Source organism: Phascolarctos cinereus, unplaced genomic scaffold, assembly GCF_003287225.1.
Source record: "Phascolarctos cinereus isolate Bilbo 61053 unplaced genomic scaffold, phaCin_HiC Scaffold_4;HRSCAF=312, whole genome shotgun sequence".
Taxonomy (NCBI): Eukaryota; Metazoa; Chordata; class Mammalia; order Diprotodontia; family Phascolarctidae; genus Phascolarctos; species Phascolarctos cinereus.
Genome location: NW_027555847.1, coordinates 88,997,663 through 89,025,442, shown reverse-complemented (window position 1 = coordinate 89,025,442; position 27,780 = coordinate 88,997,663). Strand labels below are relative to the sequence as shown.

General features: G+C 45.9%; 1 protein-coding gene across 1 annotated transcript in view; it reads right to left on the bottom strand.

The window, feature by feature from the left end:
- Nucleotides 1-23,272, bottom strand: part of NCKIPSD (NCK interacting protein with SH3 domain) — a 30,049-nt gene extending 6,777 nt beyond the window's left edge. The window contains 10 exon segments of the mRNA XM_020999118.2: nt 2,610-2,690; nt 2,920-3,058; nt 3,231-3,317; nt 5,061-5,231; nt 6,223-6,788; nt 7,805-7,889; nt 10,102-10,306; nt 15,995-16,107; nt 22,989-23,033; nt 23,035-23,272. Of these exon segments, the coding sequence (XP_020854777.1) occupies nt 2,610-2,690; nt 2,920-3,058; nt 3,231-3,317; nt 5,061-5,231; nt 6,223-6,788; nt 7,805-7,889; nt 10,102-10,306; nt 15,995-16,107; nt 22,989-23,033; nt 23,035-23,160 (1,618 nt within the window). The 5' untranslated portion in view covers nt 23,161-23,272.
- Nucleotides 23,273-27,780: the final 4,508 nt, after the last annotated feature.

Genomic DNA, 27,780 nt, shown 5'->3' with positions numbered 1-27,780 from the left:
GCCTTTTCTATTCTTTCTACAGTCCCTCTCGGTGATCTTATTCACTCCCATATGTCTGATTATCGCCTCTACAGAGATGACCCCCAAATCCATGGATCCAGCCCTAATACCCATTCTCCAGAACTCTGGTCCCAAATCTACACTTGCCTGCTCGATATGTCACACTGGCATCTGCATCTCAGTGTATTCCAAGCTTGACTCAATCTCCCCCAGTTCTTCCCAAACCCAAACCTCTTTTTTCTCTAGTTCTATAGAGGACACTGCCATCCATCTAGGCACATGGTTTCCTGAGTTGATGTGGCCTTGCCTGATGGCCCCACCTTCCCAGGCTCACAAACACTCCCTCAACCTGGGTACAAGGCCTTCACTCCCATATCCCAAAAAAGCTCCCACAGCCCATGATCCATAAGGAAAAACCTTCTATGCCCCTGTATGACATTAGATTGCAATATGGTTCCTCCTATCACTTCCTGATAGGACTTTGGGGAAGGTATATTTTTCATCTGAGCTTTGATTTATGGGAAAAAAAAATTGAGACTAGTTTCTACAATATGCCGATGATTTCCTTAGAGACATAAAATAGAATAGCCTGTACATTGCCAGACCAGACCTGTGGTTTAATCAACATTGGGAATTCAGAGTAACACCAAATGCGTGGAGCTGTGAAGAAAGCTCTTTGTAAAATGAGTCTGTGTCCCAGAAATGCACCAGTTTAAGATCCCAAATTATTACAGAGAAACAGTCTTATCCAGGTCTCCATACAGCTGGGGCCAGGATAAGCTGATCACAGCTCACATTTACACAGCGTTTTAAGGTTTACAAAGCCATCTGCATGTTATTCAATTTGATCCTCACAACTCTAGGAGGCAGGTGTTACTCTTACCCTCCTTTTATAAATGAGGAAACTGAAGCAGCCAGTAGTTCAGTGCCTTGCCCAGAGTCACACAGCTGGGAAGTGTTTGAGGCTGGATTTGAACTCGGGTCTTCCTGACTCCAGACCCAGAACTCTATCCACTGAGCTACCTTCTTCCACTAATGCAGACTGGAAATTGGTCTATGACTTGTAGGGTTAAAAGCATTACCAGGGGGGTAGCTAGGTGTGGCAGTGAATAGAGCTCTGGCCTTGGAGTCAGGAGGACCTGAGTTCAAATCTGACCTCAGACACTTGACACTTGCTAGCTGTGTGACCTTGGGCAAGTCACTTAACCCTGACTGCCTCACTTTAAAAAAAAAAAGTTACCAGGGGCTCTGAGAGGCCTCATTAATTGCCTAAGGTCACATCACTGGCAGGGTCAGAGAGAAGTCCCAAACTAAGTCCCCCCACAACCCAAGGCTGGGCCCCTCACACATCATACAGGCAGGTGGGTGGTGCAGTGGGCAAAGCAACTGACTTAGAGTCAGGAAGATCCCGCCTCACATGCTCACTAGCCATGCAGCCGCAAGCAAGCTTCTTAACCTCTCTCCACCTCAGCTTCCTCATCTGTAAAATGAGGATGTAACAGGGTTGTTGTGAGGACCAAATATGATCAAAGGAGATGCGTAAAGTGCTCTGCACAACTTATGTATAATAATGGCATAGAATAATATAAAACCTTATATAATAACGACATCTATATAGCACTTATCAAGGGCCAGACGCTGTGCTGAGTGTCTTATAATTATCTCATTTGATCCTCACAACAGCCCTGTGAGACGGATACTATTATGACCTCCATTTTACAGATGGGGAAACTGAGGCTTAGGTTAAGTGACTTGTCCAGGGTCACACAGCTAGGAAGCACCTGAGGTTGGATTTGAACCCAGGTCTTCCTGACCCTATCCACTGCACTACCTAGCTGCCCCTGTTAGTCATCATTATTATGACTATTATTGTCAGCATCACCATCATGCTACCTGGTATTTCTATAGCACTTGATACTCTGAAAAATATTTTAGCTATATTACTGAATTATATCTTCAGCACAGAAAGGTGTACAGCACGATGAACAGAGACGGCCTTGTGATCGATCAGGAAAGACTGCAGGACCCTGGGCAGATCGCTTAGCCCCTGTCATGGGGAAGTTGGAAGCGTGGAGAGACCGGGCTGGGCAGTGAGGAGGAGACTTGGGGAAGAACACAGGGCAAAGAACCTCAGGATTCAAGGTTCCAGGGGTCCTAGGGATCTTCCTGCTGGAGGGCTGGGAACTTGCTTTTTACAAATATTTTGATAACTGTACTTCAATATAATTGGCTTCCTTCATGATCCTATGTATTTTATTTTGCACAGTTAAAAACATGATCCTGAGGAGTCCCTATGTTTCAACAGACTTGCCCAAGTTGCCCATAACACAGAGCCAGGTGAAATCCTCTGATCTAGTCTACCTTGTTATTTTATAGATGAGGAAACCTAGGCCTGGAAAAATGAGATGCCTTGTCTGAAGTCACAGAAAATAAGCTGCAGGGCCAGGATTCACACTCAGACCCTCAACCATGAAGGCAAGGGTGGAGGCTAGAGAAGAAGCAGGAAGAAAAATCTTGCTGGGAGTAAGACAGGGACACTCCCCACCCCCAGGCTCCATCAGGCCCAGAGCCTTCAACTGGCCCCCTTCACGCACATTCCCCAGCCTTACCATAATGGTGATAGGGGAGTGGCTCCCCCATGGAGAATACCATGGTTAGGACCAAGGCCGAGTAACACATCTTCTGGTGGTCTGGGGGAGGAAGAGAGCGAAATGTTCTAGCTCAGTCTGGGCCCAAGCTGACCTTGGAGGAAGAGGGGGATGTGGTGGGAAGCCTTGGACTGTCCTCAGGGGAAGGTCTCTCAGAATCAGGTCTGAGGTTGGGAAGGGGAAGAGGGAGCAGAAGAAAAGTCCTGGCAATTAAGAGTGGGAGAAGGAGTCCTGAGGGCTGGAAAAGGGTCAAAGAGCCCTTTGCCCTCACCCTGTGTGTCTGTCTGCATGTCCCGAGCCAGCTCCATTGGCAAGATGGACGTGACCAGTGCAGAGATTACAGCCGCATCGAGGCTACACATGGCCCCAAAACACTTCAGGAGTAACAGGCGGAGGGGAACCCGGTGCTCCTGAGGAAGGAAGAAATGATCAATCCTGATCAGCATCCACTCACCCCATCCCCTACCCTGCCCAGGATACCCTGCTCTGAATCCCGGGATTGAGGGAGAGCAGAAGTAGGTCTCTGGAAACTCTCCCTTTCCTCCTCGCCCAGACCTGTGCAGCTCAACCCACAGCCCATACCATCTGATAATAGGCCACCAGAGAGAGGACTGGCTCAAACTCATTCTTCTGGCACATCTTCCGACAAACTTCTGGGTCTGCATCTGTCTGGAAAACACAATGGAGGAGACCGAGGTGGCAATTAAGTGGAGGGAGGCCTAGTCCTCTGGTCACAGGCAGAGGGGCCAGTCCGGCCTCTTTAGAGATACACGCACTAATATGTCTGGGCTCAGACCCACAGATGCCCCACCTCTAGTTGGAAGAGAGCTCTTTCCTTCTTCCCACCTTTTCAGTGCATTAGTTTAGATCCCTTCTTTGCCCCATTTCAGTCTACCTTGTTATCCTGGGCTCTGGCAAGAACCCCCATTTCAGACCTCTGGGCTAGCTCCCTCACTCCCCCTGAGTAGACTATAAGCTCCTTGAGGGCAGAATCTGCATCATTTTTGTCTCTGCATACCCATCACTGGGAATAAGATCCCAAACACAGTAAAAGATTTGGAGTCGAATTCAAATTAATTTGAAAAACATATATTAAGTGTCTACTAAGTACTTTCTACACGGGAGCACAAAATAAAAATCATCCAGCCCGTGGTGACCATGGCACTTATGTTCTTTGATGGGATACAAAATGTCTCCAAGTAAGTATAACATAAAGTAGAGAATAACAGAGAGGCAGAGATAGGAGCTGCTCTAGGAAAATCTGTGGAAGGAGATCCCTTTAGCAGAGGGGGATGAGAATTTTTGTGCCCAAGACTTCACCTGAGCTGGTCTCTGGAGGGAGAGAAAGATTACAAAAGGATAGAACACAGTCCAGGCATGGAGGATGCCTTAAGCACATACACAGAGATGAAAGCCAGCATGGAAAGAGTTCAGCAAACAGCAGTCCAGCTTGGCTGAAATGCAGCACCCCACCCACATCCCCGCCTGGGATAGTCTAAGTTCTAAAATACCTTCTAGCTCTAAAATCACATGAAAGACACAGGGAAATAATTAAATATTGCTGAGTTCAGGCCCTCAACACTTCGCCCATAGACTACCGTGACAGCCGTTTCTCCCCTTTCTGACCACATAACTGCCAAAATCACCTTCCTAGAACAGGTCTGACTAGATCACTTGCACACTCAAAACACTTCGCTGGCGTCATACGCTAAGCTAGAACACTACCTCCTCCATCTGTCACTTAAAGCCGTTCTCAGTCTGCCTGCAACCTAGCTTTCCTGCCTAATTTCCCATTACTCCCCCTCACCCACTTTACATTCCAGCCAAATGCAGCTATTTTCTGGTCCCCACAGACAACATTACATCACTTATCCCCGTGCCTCTCCCCAGAACATTCTCCTTCTTCATCTCTACCACCTAGAACCCCTAGCTCCCAGCTCAGGTGCCACCACCAGCAAGAGGCTTTCCCTAGCCCCCCTCCCCCACTTTAATGCTCTCTCTCCCCCCTATGAATTACTTTATATTTAATTTGTATATATTATCTGTGCATCTATTATATCTCCCTAATCAGGGCAGGGACCATCATTTTTGTTTTTGTAACCCCAGTGCCTACCATATGCTTGGCACATACTAGACACTATAAATGCTTGTTGATTTGAATTATTTTTTAATTGCCCATTTCCACACCACCCCCACCCGCTAACTGTGATGCTGCCAGGGCAAGAAAACTGCGTATCCAAGAAGGAATATGACGCTTTCATGTTCACGCAGAATCCTGGGAAGGAAGCATGAAAGCATTTGCCTTCAAAGATGTGAGATTTAGTGGCTCTATCACACAAAAACACTTTTCTAGGACTGTGTGCCCTCCTCCCGTCCCTGGATCCCTGCCATCTCTGCTCCCAGCCTGCCCACCAAGATTCGAAGCAGCTCCTCCAGGTAGCAGCAGATGACATTCTCATCTTCATAGAGGGCCCAGCTGCGCTGTTGGGCATCATCCTTCCGCCTTGCTAAATCTGCAAAAATCACCTCTAGCCGATGCTGGTCATGACACACTTGGCCGGACGGCAGGGCTGAGCTCAAATCCTGTCACCCAGGACCCAGACACAGGAACGTTAGTAAATGAAGTCTCAGCTGGCTCCTCCCCTTCAGGTCCAGCCACTGCCTCAGTCTCAAGAGCCTTGGTACACAGGCCTTCTCCTCTAGATAGCCTTCCAGGATTGACCAGAATCACTCTCCCACCCCACCATTCTTTTTCAACTTTTGCTACTATAGTATGTAAACTGAATTCTGTTAGTTTCGTTCCTATCTCTCCTCTCAGACTAGGGACTCTCAACCATGTCTTCCTACTCATGTGGTTCATAGCCTCAACCTCCAGACTTGACCTTAAAATTGACCTTTGACTCCAGAGCCTTTCCTGGTACAGAAACAGCAACTCTCAGACCCCAGGAAAAGAAGGAATAAAAACAGCATAAATCCTTCACTATGACCACCCCCTGACCAACCGGCTTATTTCTCTCACTGATCGACCCTCAAAAAAATATTAATCCTACTATTTAATTGAGCTGAGTGTGGTGATGCCAAGAATTAGCCTGTGCATTGTTGGAGAGGTGGGGATAGAAGACTCCCTCCATCCTCTGTTCTCGGTCCTGATGCCAGCCCCAATCCTTGACAGTGGGGCTCTGGTTTGCTGCTCTTTTGTCTTGCCCAAACTGGGAGCTCCTTGAGGGCAGGACCTGGACCTGCTCTTGCTCTTCTGTCTCCCTCAAACTTAGTGCTTCCTAAGGGACAAATCCAAGTCTGTTCATTCTTCTCTGCCTCTTCCTCTGGACTGGGCACAAAGTAGGGAGACTAGGGGCAGCTAGGTAGCACAGTAGATAGAGCACCAGCCCTGGATTCAGGAGGACTTGAGTTCAAATATGGCCTCAGACACATAACACTTACTAGCTGTGTGACCCTAGGCAAGTCACTTAACCCCACTACCTAGCCAAAAAACAAAAAACAAAGTAGGGAGACTAGTAAATCCCAGTTGATTGGATCACCCACCTCTGCTCTTTCACAGCCCTCCACTCTGTACCTTGCTCTCCACCAGGGAGATGAGGATCTGCTCCATGACACCTGCAACAGCTGGAACTGAGCTCTGGATATGCCCGACGACAACACCGATGGCCACACGGCACAAGTCATGGCTCAGGCTGGTATTTCTTCGGACCAGCTCCATCAGTTCTGCACCAATTGTTGAAGGCACAGCCACCGGGGCCACAGGATCCTCTTCCTTCTTTTCTGGCTCCTCTAGGGTCAGGGTGCTAAGGGCCTCCAGATCAGGAGCTGGAGTTGTGTCTGGGGCTGGAGCTGGAGCCCCCTCCTGCTCATCCTTCTCAGGAAGGCCCTCTGTGGTCTCAGGGGGCTCTGCAGTGGTGCTCTGGTTCTGCAAGGTGGGGGGTTTGGGCACAGCACCACGAGTGCTGCTTCGGCTAGGAATAGGAGGAGGTGTGTGGCTGGGACTCGAGGCAGCTGTGGGGGGTCCTGGCTCCACAGTGCTGGGTCCAGTGTACAGCGTGTCCAGGGATGTGGTGCTAACTGAGGAGTTGCTGGACAGGGAGCTGCCCCGAGCTGGAGCATCCGGACGAGCGTCTGGACTCCCTACAGAAAGGGGACAGAAACCCTGACACTCCAAATGGGGGCTCTGACACATTACCCTCCCCAGCCCTTCCAGCCCTTTCCTCTCCTATCTGTCTGCTCTTCCACCTGGCTCCTGAATTTCTGAGTTCAACAGCTCTCTCTGTAAGGCAACTGGCAAACTTCAAAGTGCCATATAAAGTTAGTTATTATTATCTCCCCCTCTGTCTCTTGCTTTTCTAATTTTCTCTCTCTGTCTCCATTACCATCTTCCCTTCTTTCCTTCACTGAGTGAGGCAGGGAGGGAGATGGTGGATGGTAAGTGGGAGAACTAGGGCAGCAGCTGCCCTGGGGAAATGTCAATCATACAAGGGTTCCCCTGGCCCAAGCTCAGTCACATATGCTAAGAGCACACAGACACCTGGCTGATAGCAGGGAGATGATGGGGGAAATAATGACAAATTATTATTATTCTGAATAGCAACAGCTCACATTTCTATAGTGCTTTAAGAGCGATGAACTACTTTACTTACCACAACCCCGAGGAGTAGTTAGGGCAGATTATTATAATCTCATTTTGTGAATGAGGAAACCGAGGCTAGGGACATAAAATGACTTGTCCAAGTTCATGTAGGTGAGTGTCACATCCAGGATTTCTGGACTCCAAGAACAATGCCCTTTCTACTATACCACACTGAATATACCATTCCCTGCATACATGGCAGCTCACTCTCACACACACACACACACACACACACACACACACACACGCACACACGCACACAGCCAAGCCAGTGATTCCAAGAAATGGCTTACAGTGTGTTTAGCTGAGGGCATGTTGCTCCAGAATTAGGATAAAGGAGGAGACATAAAAATAATTTCTGTATCTAACCCTCAGAGCCAGCCCAGTGGCCTAGGCAGAGCAACTAGGGGGCTCACCACCCTCCAAGGTGAAGGGGCCCAACAAGGAGGTGCTGTTACCTTGTCTCTCACTGCCCTTTTCCAGTATCCCCTCCCTCCCTGCACAAAGGCCCCTTTACCTCTCACAGAGCCCACTGGGATGGGCCGCCGTTTCCCTGGTGGGGGAGGTGTGATAGAGGCCACCCGTCGAGGATGTGGTGGAACCTGAAGAAAGAAGAGTAAGTCTGGCACAGCAACGTTCCAAAGCTGCTCAACCCAACCTCAAAAAGAAGGTGCCAGCAGCTCCCCAAAGCCTCCTTTCCAGCCCTACCTTGAAGACCAATCCTAGCCCCCAGCCTGTAACTCCCCATCCAGGTCTCAGTGAGCACAGAATCCTAAAATCTCAGAGCTGGGAACATCCTCGAAGGTCATCTGGTCCAACCTCCCCATCAGGACAGGTCTCCGTCCTCCAAAATTCTTTACAGATGATCATTCAACTTTTACCCGAATACTTCCAAAGACAGGGAAGTTGCTCCTTCATAATGTAGCCCACCACACTGCTGAACAGTTCCAATGAATGAAAAGAGATCTCTCGCTTTTCTTTTTCTCCAGATCTGTGCTATCCCTGGTATAGGGAACTCCCAGTATGGAAATCCACTCTCCCAGTACAATTATGCCTTGCAACTTATAGTCTGAGTTACCTGAGGCACTGACAGGCTAAATGTATTGTCCAGGGTAATACAACCAATATGTGTCCAAAGCAGACTTGAATTTGGGTCCTCCTGACTCTGACTCCAGCTTCCTCTCCCCTCCACTAAGGTGCCTAACTCATTATATTTAAGCCAAAACATGCCTCCTATAATGACCCCTTCTGCTCCTACCTTTACTCTCTTGGGCTAAACAGAAATAGTTTAATGCAACCCTTAACAGAGCAACCTTTCGAACTCTTTCATATTTCCCACTACATCTTCTCTATTCCAGTTCCTTCAAATGATCCCTACACAGCATGAAATCCTTTGCCCTTCTTATCTTGGTCACCTCCTCTGGACACGCCACAAGTTTTTAACATCCCTTCAAAATGTGAATCGACTCCCATATCTGGTCTGACTAGGGCAAAGTACAGCAGAACTCTTGGTTTCCTCAGACTGGACACTATGTCTCTCTTAATGAAGTCCAAGATCAAATCAGCCTGCTGGGCTATCATAACACACAAGTGACTTATTGGAAACTTGCAGGCCATTAAAATCTCCTGATCATTTTCACAGGACTGTTGTACAATAATAGCAAGAAGAAGAAGAAGAAGCATTTATACAGCACTTACTACGTGCCAGGCACTGTACTAAGCGCTTTACAAATACTATCTCATTTGAACCTCTCAGCAATCCAGGAAGACAGATGCTACTATTATCTCCATTTTCCAGCTGAGAAAGCTGAGTCAAATAATGACTTGCCTAGCTAGTAAGTGTCTAAGGCTGGATCTGAACTTACGTCTTCTTGACTCCAGGTCCAGCTCTATCTACTGGGCCACCTGATTGCCTCCTGCCTCACCTTCTTCACTGGTACAGCCAATTTTTAAAAAATTCCAGGATAAGCTTTATGTTTGTCCCTATTATATTTCATTTTATTAGCTTCACTCTATTGTTCTAGCCTGCTGAGGCCTTTTTAGATCCTAATTTTGTCATTCACCTGGAGTTCTAGCTCTCCCAAGTAATCGGGAAACCTGCCATCTATGACTCTATCCAATTCTAAAGTATTTACTAAAGACACATCTGGCTGACATCGATAACGTCCTACTACCAGTTTCAAATACACTTAACTTGACCATTATCTCTCCATCTTGTCCAGAAGGGCATCATGAGAGACTGTCAAAGGCCTTGCTGAAATCTAGGCATGTGTGTGACGTCAGCCGCATCAGACTCATCAGTCTAAGAATCCTGGCAAAGGAGAACACCAGGCTAGTCTGGTACGGTCTGTCCTCAGAACTCTTGCCAGCTGCTAGTCACCCCCACTTCCCTTTCTAAGAGCTCACAAATGGTCTAGTCTAGAACCCTGCTGGTGTTAGACACTAAGCTGTCAATGTCTGCAGTTTCTAGTTAGATCCATGTCCAGGCCTTGCCAACTGGGGACTGGACAGCCTAGACCCTTTAATTCAAAGGTTCTTAACCTTTTTGAGTCATGGACACCCTCTGGCAGTCTGGTAAAGAACTATGGTCCCCTTTCAAGAATAATGTTTTTAAATAATTGCAGATAATACTAAATTTCAGTTAGAGATTAGTAAAAGACACGATTTTTTTCCCACCCAAGTTATAGCCCCCCTAAAATCTATCCATAAACACCCTTGGTGATATGTGGACTCCAGGTTAAGACCTCTTGCTTTAACTAAACTTACAGGATCTGCTGATTAGCACTTCATGGTTCCTGATCTATTCCCTAATACCTGGTAGGAAGCACTATCCTCTCCCAGGAACTCAGCGCTGGGCAGGCTGTGCTGCCTCTCATAGCCGGTCCTGCAAACTCCATTGGGCTGCCTAGAGGTAGCAGTGTCCAGGTGGTGGTCACTGGATGAAGGGGTCATGGTCACTGGGCTTGGGGCTGCGTGACTTTTGCGGAACAATGTTTCCTTCCTGTGATGGATCAGCTTCCTGCAGGGAGAGGAAAGTGTAGATAGCTGGGATCGAGGCTCCAGCCTTTAAGAAACTTCATACTGAGGTGATAAGGTTGGCTGAAAAGAAACGAAGTGAGATGAAGCTCTTCGTAGCAGTGAAAATCTTCTGTTATTACACTTGTTTATGTAAAGGGATATAAATGATATCTGCTTTAGAGGTAGTATGGTATGCTGCAAAGAGCCTGAATTTAGAGTCTGAGGACCTGGGGTTTGAGCCCAGCTTTGCTATTACTTGGCTGCATGAGGTGATAAGAAAAATTTATTCTGTCCCCACCAACTCTGGGGACCTACCCCAAACACTATACTGAGGGAAGAGGAAGTATTCACTTAATGATCAAGGAATGAAGCGCAAAATGGCAGAGTTGCCTCTGACACACAATGGCTAGTGACTCCCAGCAAATCACTTAATTTATTGGTGGGAGAGGCAACTCTAAATGACACTCTTTGTGAGAACCTGGAGGAAGGGAGCTAGATGTTCCAGGCCTTGGCAAGAACCATGTGCTATTCAACCTCTGAGCCCATTTCCTCCTTTGGAAAACTGGGACAATAATACACATACTCTCTACCTCCAAAGAGAATTGTGAGGAAAAGTGTTTTATAAACTTTAGCATGCCCTTAAAATCCCTGCCTGATACCTCATAAATGGCATGGGGGGAAGGGGATCCTGAGATCTCCAAGACCTTGCCAGTGAGGCAGACATTTTGGAAGGTACTGCCAGATACTACAAGGTATAGACTTATGATGGAGTGAGCATCTGTCCACTATGGACCAACTTAGATAAATTTAGAAAGGTTTATAGCCAGGTTGGCTATAGGGTGACGCATTTTTTTGTCTAAGACTCTCAAAGGGCACTAGCAAATTACACAGGGGCTGGAATCTGCATCAGTGGAGAATGGGCCCATGTTCTAAAGTGTTCTTTAGTAACAGGAACTAGAGATTCATGGGGCTCAGAACCCGTCAGTCATCTTTGCTCAGCCAGTGAGCTGAAGGGTCTCAGACTCCCGGAGGCTTCTCTTTGTGCACTTCGGTGAGCTGTTTGGATTCTATTGTTGAGGTGACAGGAAAAAATTTATTTTGTCCCCACCAACTCTGGGGACCTACCCCTGACACCACACCAAGGGAAGAGAGAAGTATTCACTGAATGATCAAGGAATGAAGTGCAAAATGGCAGATTCCTGACTGGCTGAGAGGGAGACTGAAATTGTAGAATGGACCTAATGAGCTTAATCTAGAGTACTCAGGTAGACCGATCCCAAATCAATCTAAGGGTTCTGTGGCACTCTTTGTGAGAACCTGGAGGAAGGGAGCTAGATGTTCTAGGCCTTGGCAAGAACCATGTGCCAGACTTCCGGCTAGGTGGCAAAACCACAGCTTGACTGACAAGCTTAGAGAGTCTAGGTACTACCTAATCTGAGAATAGATTATTTTCTCTTAATCTATAGTTCAAATGGTTATTATAACAATAATAACACCACAATTTCTTTCTATAGTGCTTTAAGGATTACTAAGCACATTCCCCACAACAACCTTCAAAGGCTAGAAGTACAGGGAATAATATCCCTCTGCAAAGTGGATGGGGCTGGTCAGCCTTAGAGTCGGAAGACCCGAGTTCAGGTCTTGCCTCTGACACACAATGGCTACTGCCTCCGAGCAAATCACTTAATTTATCAGCGGGAGAGGCAACTCTCTAAATTTATCAGTTGCAGAGAAGATACCAACCTGCATTGGTAGAGGGAGTTTCCTCACCAGGGAAGCCCCTATACCAATGAAATCCCCAGTCTAGTCCCTATCCTAATTACAGATCAGGAAACAGGCCCAAAGAATTTAAATGATTACTATATAACTATATATATTTACCATATAAGATTAGAAAAGCTAATAAAAGGAAGAGTCAGGGTTCTAACCCTAACCTGATCCAACAGACCATGTTGAATTTGTAGATCACAAGATAATATGATTCAGAGCCAGGAAAAACATTAGAAAGAATTTAGTTCAATCCTCTCATTTTACATATGAGTAAACTGAAGCCCATGAGATGGATGCCCATGAGAAACTCATGCAGAGACTGGCCAAGGTCACACAGGTGGACAAGCTGGGATATGAAGTCAGGGCTTGTACCATGGTATTGCCTTGTCAATAAAGCCTAGGAAATCCATTTTTGTGTGGAGGATCCATGTGTGGACAAAGGTGAAAGGGGAAAGGAGAAGCGGATACCAGACTTGAGAATCCAGTCACGGTGACAGCAGCAGGAGAGGAGAGGGATACTTAGGGATCCAGTAGAATCACTCTTCAAGGCCACTGTCCCAGCACAGTGGCCAGAAAATAAAGTCTCTGGCTGGAAGTGAGATGTCAAGGAAGAGTTAGTGGGAAAGGGAAAAACCTTGGGCCTCCTGAATTCAATCAGATTCCAGGAAGCCCAATCAGTTTGGTGAAGCTTACCACCTAGGACTGGGTCCCTTCACTATCTCTCCAACAGAAATGGAAAACTAGAAGGGCAGGAATGTAGCATCCGATTTGACATGGAAGGAGAGAAGAGAATTGGAGGGAATGAGTATGGGGGGAAGGCAGGATGGACAGAAGAGGAATGTGGTTCCTAAAGGAACCAGCAGTAAACCTCTTAGGATCTGACTTATTTCAAGGATTCCTGGGGATGAGAAAGAAGCTTAGAAGCTGCATTTCATTCAGCAGGAGAGCTAGGGGACAAGAAATTTAAAAAAAAAACCAGTGAATAGGAGAGAGGCTGGAGGCCATGGTAAAGAAGGAAAGGAACAGGGAGAGTGACTGGGGGTGTCAGCTCCAAAATGAACAGAGAAATATCATGGGAGGATTTTAAAAACATTAAGGGTCCTTCCTCCTCTTCTCTAGAATATTGTTTTTGTTTTTTGTTGTTGTTGGGTTTTGTTTTGGTTTGGTTTTTTGGCTAGGCAGTGGGGTTAAGTGACTTGCCCAGGGTCACAGAGCTAGTAAGTGTTATGTGTCTGAGGATGGATTTGAACTCAGGTCCTCCTGAATCCAGGGCCAGTGCTCTATTCACTGCTCCACTTAATTGCTCCTTAGAATATTATTTTTGTTTTACCCTGCTGAATTACTTACTTTCTGTTTTCCAACAGGAATATGCCCAGCAGCACTTTTTTGGCTATTAATAGCAGTTCCTGTTTTTCTAACACTTTAGGTTTACAAACTACTTCCTTCATACAAACCTTTTGAAATACATATTGTAGGCACTGTCCTTCCCATTTTGCTGAAAAAGAAATTGAGGTCCCAAGAAGGAAAGTGACTTGTCAAGGGTCACAGAGCTATTAAGCGCTGAAGCTGGGACCCACGGCATCTTCTGATGCCTAGAATAGGATTCCTTCTAATATATCACGGAGTCTCAATCCCACTACAGCTGTATAAGGTCTTCTAATAGCAAGTCACTAAAACTCAGCACATTACTTCCCATACCTCCTGAGTGACTAGGGGTCACAAGATCCTAGGATTCAGGACTGAAAGGGATACCAGATGTCATCTAATCCAATCTCATAATTAAAACAAAAAACAAATGAGGAAACGGAGGCCAAAGTAGGTGAAGACATCTGCTCAAGGCCATACAACTGAAAAATGGCAGAGCTGGGATTTGAACCTTGCCTCCCTGCTGTTCACCATCAAGGACATTTCATCATTTAGCTCTACACCCTGGCACAGACTGGCTCCCGTCCCCCAAATCCACGTCCTTCTTCCCCTCTCCTCTTCTCAGAATCCCTGATTTCCTTCAAGGTTCAACTCAGATACCACCAAGCAGCGGTGCCTCCTATCACACAAACAAAGCCTTTCCAAGAGTCCCTCAGTTGTCAACCTTCTCTTCTTCCTGAAACTACTCTGTATTTATTTCATATATACTTTGTATACATTTATGTACACTTTGTGTACCTGTAACTTCCTCAAAGCCGGGTTTGTTTTTGTCATCGTACCCCTCAGAACAGAGCCTTGAGTATCTAGTAGATGTGTAATAAATGCTTGTAGACCAAAATGAATGAACCTCCAAATTCAGTGCCTCTTCCATGATACCATGCTGCTGCAGCTGATGTGTCCCCCCACCCCTTCCAGGCCTTGCACCACCTCTGGGGATGGGTGGCATGACAACCATCCCTGACCCAGGCAGTGCAGGGTTGCGAGCAGCTATGCTCCAAAGACTCCCCACAGGCCCCTTGGAGCTCTACAGAGAGGATGCCCTTGGCTAGTCCCTGTCTACATACAGAGGCTTTGGTGAAGGACTTTATGGGAGGCCGAGGAGAGGACAAATCTCATGACTATAGTTCCAGCCCACATGCTTCCTGACCTATCTTATAAACCTCCACAATACCTCCTTCTCCTAGGTCTTCTCTGCTCCTACCAACACCACCCTAATTCAGGTCCTTGTTATTTACTGCTTGTTTGAATTAATGAAGACATTTCTTAAGCACCTATACTATGTGCCAGTAGGCACTGAGGATAATGAGACCAAAGTAAAAGAGTCCCTGAGCTCAAGGAACTTAAATTGTCTTGGGGAAGGTTTTTGTGTAGGGGAGGAGGGAGCGTATCAGTATATACGAAATGTGTACAAGATTCGGAAGGAAGGACTCTAGGAGTTGGAGGGAACCGGAAAGCATCATACAGAAGAAAAGGTGGTGTTTGAGATGAGTCTTGGAGAAACTCTAGAGATTTGGGAGGGTGGGAGGTGAAGGGAGCACTTTCTAGCTGCACTATTTACTGTAATAGCTGTAATAGCTCCTTCACTTGTCTCCTTGCCTCGAAGCTCTCTCAGCCCCAACCCATTCTTCCCACAACTGCCAAAACTCTTCCTGAAGCACAATATCCGAGGGTGCCACTCCCTTGCTCGAATAATTTCAGGGTCTCTTCATTGTACATAATACAAACTCTGCAATCCTCTCCTCTAAACAAGTTCCCCCTTCCAGCTTTTCTTCACATCTCCCCTTTAAATTAATCTCTCATTTAACTCAAAATCCGATGCTTTCTGAACTCACCTTTCTTCTTCTTCCTCCCCCTTACCCCCCTCCCTACCTCTAACACTCATACAGGACTAAAATGCACACCTGCCTCATATCTGCCTGCTAACATCCTTTTTTTCCTTCAAGGCCCAGGGATCAAATGACATCTCTTCCATGAAGCCACCCTTGATCCCTCCCTGCTTAAAGTGATCTCTCCCTTCTCAAATCACTTTGTCTGAATTTCTCTTTCGTCCCTGTTCCATGACTATTTGTATATATGTGCATAAGTCACATCCCCTTCCCCCAATACGCTCCTTGAAGGCATGCGCTACGTCTTTTTTTCCCCCCAACTTTCATTCCCAGCACAGGGTCTGGCACACAGTAGGCATTTAACAAATGTTTTCTGGAATTGGAAATCAGAATTTGAGGGGAATTGGAATTTAAGGGATTGGAATTTGGAAATTGGAATTGGAACCAGCTCAGGGAGGAAAAATGAAGCAGATCAAAGCTCCTATGACAATCAGGCTCTTCACTGGCTGATACTCTTTCAGTCTAGGAAACAGAAGAACCAAAACCAATCTAAAAAAAAAGGAAAGGAAAAGGGAAAAGAAGGGGAAGGGAGTACAGGGGAAGGAAGGAAGCGGACAACCCAAGGCCTCCTCCCCTCCCTCCTCAGGGCTGGCTGGGCCCCGACTCACTGCAGGACATCTCGCTGCTCCAGGTTGTACTTGCCCCCGTTCTTCATGGCTGCATTGTGCACCGCTTCAATGGCACGGTCAATGGACTGGAGGACGACATCTTGCTCTAAGCCCTAGGGGAAAGGAAAGGAGATGTGGTAAGGCTAAGCGTAGGCCCTGGGAGTAATGTGTGTTTTTAGACTTCTCCTTGAAAAGGGAACAGAGATAGCCTGAGCTGTGGACCCTTGGTCTCACTAGGGTCCAGTATCAGAAGAAGTAGTGGAAAGGACCTATAAAAGGACCAGAAGAATTGGGTTTGAGTCTTGGCTTTCACTTCTCTGTGAGCCTCAATTTCATCATTTATAAAATGAACATGCTACATCCACTGGAAAATGGGTAAGCCAACTATAAGAGAACTACTGTGCTGTAAGAAATAAAGAACACAAAAAATTCAGGTAAGTTTGAGAAGACTTCTATGAACTGATGAAGAGTAGAATAAGGAGAACCAGGAAAATAACATATACCACAACAATGTGAATGGAAAGAACAAAAAAAGTTCTATAATTATAATTATAAAAATATAATGGTTGATATTGTTCAGTTGTTTTAGTCATGTCCAACTCTGTGACCCCATTTGGGGTTTTCTTGACAAAGATACTGGAGTGGTTTTTCATTTCCTTCTTCAGCTCATTTAACAGACGAGGAAAATGAGGCAAACAGGGTTAAGTGATTTTCCCAGGGTCACACAGATAGTAAGTATCTGAGGCCAGATTTGAACTTAGGCCTTCCTGACTCCAAGCGTGGCACTCTATCCATCGTACCACCTAGCTGCTCTCCTGGTCCTGGTCCCTTCTTTTCGGATGTGGGGGACTATGGCTTTGGAATATTATATCTACTCTTAGGCCCAGAGGATGAATTAGAGTATTAGTTTTGCTGAACAGTCTTTTCCTCCTCTTTCTTTTTACATCTTTGTTCAATGGTTGGCTCATTAGGTGGGGGAAGGGATAGGGACAGATTTCAAAATAAGTTGTCAAAACAAAAAATAACCATAAAAATAAATTTTCTTAAAAAAGGAGACTGAAGATATCATCTAGTCTAGGCCCTTAGTTTTTTAATCTTAGTTTTCAGAATATAGGCATTCTCCGTTCCAAGATCCCTCCCAGCTCTGGTATTCATGTTCCGTGTACTAATGATGCCTCGTAGGTCAGATATTTGATATCCTAAAGTCTCTTCCATACAGTCTCTGCTGTATATTGAAGAGAGGAACGACTCGTACTCAAAAGAAAAAAGCAGGGTCATGCAATGAAAAAAACCCCAGAATGAACATGGGTTATAGTCCCAGCTCTGCCACTGGTTCACTGTATGTCTTTAGGCCCTCTTTCTCTTGGGGCCTCAGGTTTTCTTTTCTATAAAATGAAAGTATTGGCCTGCACGGTCTCTAAGGTCCCTCCCAACTTCCACATTCTGAGTCTTGTAGAATGTCTAGCTAACTGCAAAAGGTCCAACACTGACCTCTCCCCTTTGTCCCTTACTCTTTCTCCTTCTAGTGACCCTGAGATGATCCTCAATGGTCCAAACCTCCTGGAAACACAGTCAGATATTCCTGAAGGAATCAGAAAATGTCAGGTTTGAAAAGAACCTTCAATGGACATCTATCCAGTCCAATACTACAACACACCCAATAAAAGGTCTTCTAGCCTTGGCTTGAAGACCTCCAAGATGGGTAGGGTGGGGTGGACCCAGTACCTCTTGGAGTAGCCCATTACCTGGAGGAAACCTTTAAGTAAAACTGAGAAGAGGAGATGTCCTTGACATTAAAGGCCACAGACCAAAGCTCAGTCAGAGACTCACAGAGGTAGTGTGACACAGTGCATAAAGAAGCCTGGTCTGGGAGTTAGAGACCCTGGTTGTTAGGCCCAGCTCTATCATTAACTCATTGTGTGAGCTTGGGCAAGTCCCCTCCTCTCTGTGGGCTTCAGTTTTCCCCCTCTGAAAAATGGGTACAATATTCCTTCAGCTTTAAGAGTCTATCAATATTTAAATCTAGGTACTGTTGATGGAACTCACCTGTTGTGACCCCTGATGAGAAATGAACTTCAATGTTTTCAACCTTGGTGACTGGGGAAATGAATGGGAGTCACTGAAGAGGATTTGGAGAAGTAGGCAGTCTCTGGTGACCAGAGCTGGGGCTCAGGACCTGTCAAGTTACCTGTAAGAGTTCAAGGCCTTCTCTCTGACTAGACTCTTAGGGAGGAAGGGGGAGTTCAAGGTGATGTGAGAGGCAAGAGTTTTGAAACAAAAGGAGGCAAGGATTGGTGAGATGATATGAATGATGGAGCATATCATGGAACACCATAAGAAATGACAAGGATGAAGAATTCATAAAAACTTGGGAAGATTCACTTGAACTGATGCAAAGGAAGCAAACAGACCTGGGAAAGCAATTTACTGGATGATGACAATAATCATATAAAGGAAAACAATATTGACAGACTGAAGAACTCAGATCAATGCAGTGTCCAGTCAAGACTGCAGAGGACTCATGGTGAAACATGTCTCCCACCTTTTGGCAGAATGGTGGATGACAATTGGTACAGCATGATATACATTTTCAGACATAACCCATTGTGGACATGGTTGACTTGATTATAATTATTTGGCTCCAAAACAAGTGTTTAGGTTTGTTGTTGTTGTTTTTTTAAACAAAGCATCAATAAGACATTTTAAAAACAGATTAAAAAAAAAACAAAATGAGATCCTTAAGGTACAAAATGGAGCAGAGGTGAGTCTAGACCCACCTCTTTAGGGTAATAATTCCCATTTCTAGAGTGCTTTACAAAGTGTTTTCTTCACAACCACCCTGCATTAAGCAAGCATTATCCTCATGTTACAGATGAGGAAATCTGAAGCAAAGAATAGTTAAGTGACTTGTTCAAGGTCACACACCTGCCAAGTGCTGAGAGCCAGAACTCAAACTTGGGACTTCTCGATGAGCTGAAGGAAATGGAGATGTTTAGCCTGGAAAGAGAAGACTTAGGGAGGACAGGATAGCTTTTGTCAAGTACCAGAAGGGCTGTCACAGAGAAAAGAAATAAGATTTCTTCTACTTGGCTCCAGAAAACAGAGCTACGAGCAATGGGAAGAAAAGTCTCCACAGAGGTCCACTATATGGGAACACTTTCTAACAGAGCTCTCTAAAAGTGGGATGGGCTACCTCAGGAAACAGTGACCACTCCATCACCGAAGGCCTTTAAGTGGAAGTTGGATGACTGCTGGTCAAGGACGTTTTCAGGGATTTCCTGCTGATAGATGACTTGTGAAGTCCCTCCCACCACTTGATTCTAAGCCGAATCATCTTTCCACTACAGGCTAATAAATGTATATCAGACAAATTGGCTCAGACAAAGGGAAAGGATGATCCTTTTAGGATCCTGGAAGGAGCCATAGCCACTAAAATCTCCAGGGACGTGGAAGTGACTCTAAGGTCAAGGAAAGATGGTCTGGAGAGGGCAACTAGATGGCGCAGTGGATAGAGCACCAGCCCTGGATTCAGGAAGACCTGACTTCCAATCTGGCCTCAGACACTTAATACTTACTAGCTGTGTGACCCTGGGCAAGTCACTTCGAAAAAAAAAAAAGATGATCTGAAGCCCAGGGAAGACGTCTTTGTAGCCAGATATACATGGGCCTTCATCATCCAGGAAGGATCAGAGAACACTAGAGTGATTGTAGAATCAGAACCCAGAGCAGTATTGGGCCAGAAAGGAATGGATGCAGGTACCCCTGCCTTTCCCCCTACTGCCTCAATACCATAACCACATGCAGAAGCAACTTCTAAGAAGGCCTTCACCCAGACAAAGCTGAAGCAAGGCTGGAATGAGGCTGGGACCCAGGAGCAATGAAGAAATAGGACAAGGCCTCTCCTGGGTCTAGCAGCCTAGTCGTCTTTGGACTTTAGTTTATGCTTCATTACCTTGGAACTTCCTCATGGGATCACAAGATTTCAAGGGGAAGGGACCTTAGAGACCACCTAGCCCAAACCCCGTCTTCACCATTCTACAGATGAAAAACTGAGGCCCAGAGAGGGGAAGTAATTTGGTAAAGTCACTCCATTAGTAAGTGGCAGAGCTTAATTCTTCCTGACTCCCATATCTAGTGCTCTGCTCTTTCTACCACATCACACTGCCTCCTAAGGAAGTTGCCTTGTAAAGGTTAGTACAGTCTTGCCCTGGCCATACTGAGGGGAGAAGAATAGCTCTGACCAGACAGATACTGAGTAAGGCTGGGGATAGCGGAATTCAGTGGTTGACTCAGCTTAGAATGGGAAGAAGCCCTGGAAGAATCCAGGGAGCTAGGGTTGGCAGAGGAGGGGCAAGGGCAGGATGGGAGAGCCAGGGACAGCAGAGGGTACCGAGTCTTGCCTGTCTTTCAGAACAAGAGACAGAGCAGGCTCATGGCACAGAGGCTGGAATGCTAACATTGCTAGGCACATCCCTGAGTCTAGGACTGTTGAGAAGAAAATGCTTTGTTAATGTTAAATCACATTTATAGAGCATTTTTATCATCATCATGATTATTAAAATGTCACAGATCAGAACCTTGAATGCAACAACTCACGTCAGACCTGCAGGAGTACAGAACGCCACAACCAGTCAGAAAGAAACATCCAGAAATCCTGTTTGCTGCCACACCCTGAGCAATGAACTGGCTGAAGCCCTTCTGAAAGGCTCCCCAGGACCCCCAAGAGACACTGCCAATAGGAAGAAAAATGAGCCCTGGAGAAAAGAGGTCTCCTCAGTAGTGCCACTTCCTATCACCCTCAGACACCATGGGGAGTCACTGCACCACTTGGCACCACAAGCCTTTGAGGTTCTTATATCCCACCATTAACCCTCTCCCCATCGATGATCAAACATGGTGCTGTCCACACACCCCAAAATTAAGGGATGTTAGTAAAAAGTCGATTCCTAGTTTCCTTTCTTCCTCTACCCACTCCTTGCCCCCCAAGGCAAGTCTCACAATTTTGTCTTCAAATAATGGCTGGCAAGACCCTAAGAGGAAGAGACACAAAGACTGAAAGATAGAGAGGAAGGAAGAGGAGGGGAGAGGAAAGGAAGTGCCCAAATGTCCTGGACCTCTGCCCTGGCACCGGGGGAGACCCTGAAGGAGAAGGCACAACTGCCAGGGTCTTATAATCTGGACCTTTTTGTCCAACTTCACCCCTCCTTTCCCCAGCTCAGTTTTGACCTCATCACCACTGGGCTGGGTGTCTGCCTGTTTCCTGAGCTCTCTAAGAATATCCTGACCTTCCCCACACACCCCAGCTTTCGCAGACGGTGCCAAATTGACCCACGGACCAAGACCCAGACAGACAAACAGCAGAGTTCCAAATCCCTAGCCAGGGAGGGGCTGCTGTGTGACATTCCTTTGACAGAGCTCCTCAGGGACACTGTCATAGCTATGCAAAGAAACATGTACACACATACAAGCAGGGTCTCACAAACACTGTCAGTCATGATGGGGACTTTGTATGTAGCCACTGACAGCCATGGGAATATATAAGCTGTTAAAACTGGAAAGACCTTACAGACAATCTAGTCTTTCATTTTACAAAATGGGGAAACTGAGGCCTAAAGATGTTATATGATATACCTAAAGGTATACTTCTGTGAAGAGGCCTTGTACAGAAGGCCAGTGTAAAGATGTCAGAGCCAGAGGTGACCCCAACTATTGTCAATTAGAAGCCCCAAATGAAGAATAGGTCAGATAGAATGCCAAACCTCTCTCTAGCAGAGGGAACCTACTGATTACATTCTGTCCCAGCCTCCATAATGGTAAACACCAAAATTCCTCCAAGAAGTCTACCCTGATTACGCGCACACCCATTCATCTACTTCTTCCCACCCATACATATTTATGCTTCAGTCTTAAAGACTCAAGGCCCGGGCTTTCCAAAGGCAAGAATCATCCTCCCCAGACCAAGGCTCTCCAAGGGCATGACTGCATCTCACAATCAGACCTGAGTCTTCCCAGTGGAGAAAGTCTGTTCCTCAGACTGGAGGCTGAAGTGAACAACCAGACACAGCTGCTACTTCTCCAAATTTAAAGAGTTATTTCTGTCCTGAGAGCTGGTTTGGAAATAAGATGATGCTCACTAAAGACAAGGGGCACTCCCAGTCCAACTCACAAACCTCAAATACCAGCACCCCTTTCCTGACTCCAGCTCAATGTTAACCTCCCTTTCCCAAGGGGACTGAAGTCTCACAAGACGGGAGCTGTGGAGGGGGCGGTGGAGGTTCCACCATCACCTTCCTAAGGGTCTGGGGGATAACATGGGAGTGGGGAAAGAGCTAGGAGGGATAAAATGAGAGTTGTGAACCCCTGTTGGGCTGAGAATGCAGTCCTCCTTCCATGCCACCTCCCCTCCCCACAATCCCAAGAAGCCAACAAGCCCCAGCACAGAGCAAAGGACCTAGCAGAGGGAAATCAGAGATGCCTACCCCTTCCATGCTCGCCCCCGGCCAGAGCTTCCCCGGGCCCCTCCCTCCAAGCTCCGGTCACGGGGGGATCCTCCGAAGGCTAGACAGGATTGGGAGAGGAAGGGAGAGAAGCCTACAGTCAGCGGAGTCGCCGCGTTGTTGGGGGTTTTTAGGGGGCGGGGCTCTTCCGGAGGAGGATGAAGAAGAGAGGAGAAACGCCGGCCTGGAGAGAGCCCAGGGATGAGGGTGCCCCGGGCGTGAGGGATGTGCAGATGGGGTGAAGGGGACGAAGTGGGCTCTGTAATGCAGATCAAGGCCCAGGGCGGGATGGGACCCGGGGGAAGCGGGGGAGGCCAGGGAGGGAAGCCGGGGCTTGGCCAGGCACGGGGATGCGCTGGGGACAAGGGCCAGGCACGGGGATGCGCTGGGGACAAGGGCCAGGCGCGGATTGGACAGGGCGGGGGCGGGCCGCAGCGAACCGGGGGCAGGGCCAGGCTCCAGGGCAGGGCTGGCGGGCGCTGGGGGGCAGTTCTGACCTGCAGGCGCCGCAGGTAGGCCGGGGGCACGTAGCCGGTCTCCCCCGCTGCGGGCCCGGGTCGCCAGCCACCAGTGCGGGCTGCTATGCTCCAGGATCAGGAAGGTCTCCCCCTCGCCGAAGGGCAGCGAGTTGGGCTCCGACGAGCGGAAGGCGTACACCGAGCGGTACATGAGGCCTGGCCGCCGTCGTCGCGGGCTGGAGGATCCGGGAGCCGGGAGCCAGGGACGCCGGGGTCCAGGGGTTGCCGCGCGCCTGCTCCGCCCCGTGACACAGCCGCGTGCGCGCTCCCGCCTCCCACTTCCACCCCCGCCCCCGTCGCGGAGCCCCGCCCCCGGGGGGGCGCGCCTGGCCCACGCGCGAGAGCGCGGCCACCCTGGGCCTCCAGTCTCCCCAGGCTTGGGAGTGGGCGGTTCCACGCAGCCCCGCAGGCCCGCGGACACCAGGACTGTCCCGAGACAGTGTGAATAATTTGAAACAATGACAGGCAGAAACAGTCATGCAAAGGGGAGGTGCCAAAGCTAAAATGACACACTCAATTATAGGCACCCTCCCCCGTCGCGTGCCCACCCCCGCAAAGCTACCGCCAGGTACGGATACCCTTTGTGTATGCATCTATTGAGAACATCAGCTGGAGCCTCCATCGAGGTATTCTCTAGCGGAGGAAACAAGCTTGACACGGCAACTGAGGGAAGGCAGTTAATGAAAGAGATTAACGAAGTAAAATGTGCAAAGAACCTGTCATTTCTTGCTACCAGTCTATATCTTTTTTAAAAATTAATTAATTTATTTTGAATTATCAACAATCACTTCCATGGGCTTTTGAGTTTTAAATTTTTCTCCCCCTTCCTCACCACCTCCCTTCCCAAGACACCGTGCAATCTGATATAGGCTATACATATACATTCCTATTAAACATGTTTTCACATTAGTGATGTTGTAAGTAAGAATTAGAACCAATAGGAGGAACCACCAGAAAGAAGAGACAAAACACAACAGAAGAAAAAAATTAGCAAATATATGCTTCAATCTGTATTCAAACTCCATAGTTCTTTCTTCAAATGTGGATAGCATTTTCCATCATGAGGCCTTTGGAGATGTCTTAGATCCTTATATTGCTGAGCAGGGTTAAGTCTATCAAAGTTAGTCATCGTACTACGTGACTTATTGTGTACAACATTCTCCTGGTTCTGCTCACTTCACTTAGCATCAGACCATACAAGTCTTTCCAGGTTTTTCTGAAGCCTGCCTGCTCATCATTTCTTATAGCACAATAGTATTCCATTACATTCATATACCACAACTTGTTCAGCCATTCCCCAATTGATGGGCATCCTCTCAATTTCCAATTCTTTGCCACCACAAAAACAGCTGCTATAAATATTTTTGTACATGTAGGTCCTTTTCCCATTTGTATGATCTCTTGGGATACAGACCTAGTAGTGCTATTGCTGGATCAAAGGGTATGCACAGTTTTACAGTTGTTTGGGCATAGTTCCAAATTGCTCTCCAAAATGGTTAGATCATTTCACAACTCCACCAACAATGCATTAGTGTTTCAATTTTCTCATATCTCCAACATTTACCATTTTCCTGTTTTGTCATGTTGGCCAATCAGTCTATATCTTAATAGATTGAATCCCAGGCAGCTATTCATGGTACATAAAGATTAACACAAGGGCATGCAGCTAGAGGGCACAGTGGATAGAGTTCATGAATTAAAATCTATGCTGTTGCTGCTATATATTAGAGGGGTAGCAGATGGCACAGTAGGTAGAATGCCAGGCCTGGAATCAGGAATATCTGAGTTCAAATCTGGCCTCAGATGCTTACTAGCTGTGTGACCCTGGTAAGTCACTTAACCCTGTTTGCCTCAGTTTCCTCATCTGTCAAATGAGCTGGAGAAGGAAATGGCAAGCCACACCAGTATCTCTGCCAAGAAAACCCTCCCCCTAAACTGCACTCAACTGAACAATAACAACATACAGTTATTAAGCATCAAATAGCAAGATTTGAACCCAACTATTCCTGACTACAAACTCAGCATGCTATCCAGTATGCTACACTGCCTCCTGCTAGGCAAAGAACAATAATAAATTTGATCCTCAGAACAACCCAGGGAGGTAGCTGCTATTATTATCCCCATTTTACAGGTGAGGAAACTAAGGCAAAGTGACTTGCCCAGAGTCACACAGCTAGAAGTGTCTGAGGCTGGATTTGAACTCAAGTCTTCCTGACTCCAGGCCCAGGGCTGTAGCCTGTGTAGTAACTTTTGGGGCATAGTTCCAAATGACTTACCAGAAAGAGTAATGCCTATCCCTAACAACAGTGCATCGACATAACTGTCTTCCCACAGCTCCACCAACATTTACCATTTCCTTTTTAAAATATTTTTTCTTTATTTTTTAAATTTATTTTTAGTTTTCAATATTTACTTCCACAAGATTTTGAGTTTCAAATTTTCACCCCATCTCACCCCTACCCCTACCCCAAAATGGCATGCATTCTGAATATCCCTTCCCCTAGTCTGTCCCCCCTTCTATCTCTCCCCCCCCTTCTCTTATCCCCTTCCCCTTCTACTTTCCTGTAGGGTAGGATAGATTTCTGTACCCCATTTCCTGTATTTCTTATTTCCCAGTTGCATGTGAAAACATTTTTTTAAAACATGTGTTTTTAAAACTTTGGGTTCCAAATATTCTCCCTTCCTCCCTCCCCACCCAACCTCATTGAAAAGCCAAGCAACTCAATATAGGTTATACATGTGCAGTTATGCAAAACACTTTCATAGTAGTCATGTTGTGAAAAACTAACTCTATTTCCCTTAATCCTGTCCCACCCCCCATTTATTCTGTTCTTTCCTTGACCCAGTCCCTCCTCAGAACTGTTTGCTCCTGATTACCCCCTTTCCCAATCTGCCCTCCTCTCTACTATTCCCTTGCTCTCTTCTCCCCTTCTCCCCCTATTTTCCTGTAGGGTAAGACAGATTTCCACACCCAATTGAGTTTGTATGTTATTTCCTCCTTAAGCCAAATCCTATGAGAACAAGATTCACTCATTCCCTCTCATCTTCCCCTGTTTCCCTTCCACTATATAAGAGCCTTTTCTTTTCTGTTTTTTGTGAGATAATTTACCTTGTCCTACCTCTCCCTTTCTTCTTCTCCCAGTATAATCCTCCCTCACCCCTTAATTTTATTCGCCAGATATGACCCCTTCATCCTCAACTAACCCTGTGCCCTCTATCTATCTATCTATCTATCTATCTATCTATCTATCTAATCTATGTAGATATATATATATACACATACATATAATTTTTTCCCTCCAACTACCCTAATACTGACAAAGGTCTCATGAGTTATAAATATCATCTTTCCATGCAGGAATGTAAACAGTTCAACCTTAATAAATCTCTTATGATTTCTCTTTCCTGTTTACCTCTTCGTGTTCTACTTGAGTCTTGTATTTGAAAGTCAAATTTTCTATTCGGTTCTGGTCTTTTCATCAAGAATGCTTGAAAGTCCTCTATTTCACTGAATGACCATTTTTTCCCCTGAAGGATTATACTCAGTTTTGCTGTGTTACCATTTCCTTTTTTGTCAACTTTGCTAATGTGATGGGTGTGAAGTTTAACCTCAGAATTGCTTTAATTTGCACTTTTCTCATTACTATTAATTTGGGGAATTTTTTCATCTAGCTATAGATAGCATGAATTTCTTCCTTTGAGAACTGCCTGTCCATATCCTTTGACCATTTATCAATTAGGGAATGGCTCTTATTCTTATAAATATGAATCAATTCCTCCTATATCTTCGAAATGAAACCTTTATCATAAAAATTTGGTGCGAAGAATTTTTCTCCCAATTAACCATTTCCTTTCTGATCTTAGCTTAATTGGATGTGTTTGTGGAGGGCCTTTTTAATTTGTGTAATCAAAATTGTCCACTTTACTTATTGTGGTCGTCTCCTTGGTTTGGTCATTAACTCTTCCCCTGTCTATAAATCTGAAAGATAATTTCTTCCTTGCTCCTCTAATTTGTTTTGATGTGACCTTTTATGTTTGTCAGTTTGGAGTTTATCTTGGTATAGAGATGTTGATCTAGATCTAATTTCTTCCAGACTGGTGTCCAGTTTTCCCAGATTTCTTTTCTTCAAATAGTGATCTTGTAACTCAGTGGCTATGATCTTTAGATTTATCTCACATTAGGAGACCAGGTTTGTTTGCTTCAGTGTGTTGTGTATTTAATCTGTCCCACTGATCAACCACTGTATTTCTAACTTTTTTTTTTTGCAAGGCAGTCAGGGTTAAGTGACTTGCTCAGCGTCACACAACTAGTAAGTCTCAAGTGTCGGAGGTCATATTTGAACTCATGTATTATCCTGATGATTACTGCTTTGTGGTATAGTTTGAGATCTAAAACTGCTAGGCACCCTTTCCTTCCCACTTTTTTTCATTATTTCTCTTGAGAATCTTGATTTTTCGCTCCTCTAAATGAAGTTGTCATTTTTTCTAGCTTAAAGCAATCCTTTGGTAATTTGGCATGACACTGAATAGGTAAATTAATTTAGATAATGCTGTTATTTTTATTATATGACTTGGCCTACCCATGAGCAATTAATATTTCTCCAATTACTTATCTCTGCTTTTATTTATATAAAAAGTGTTTTGTAATTGTATCATATAGTTCCTGTATACATCTTGGTAGGTAAATTCTGAAGCATTTTATATATTCTGTAGTTATTTTAAATGGAATTTCTCTATTTCTTCCTGCTGGCTTTTACTGGTAATATGTAGA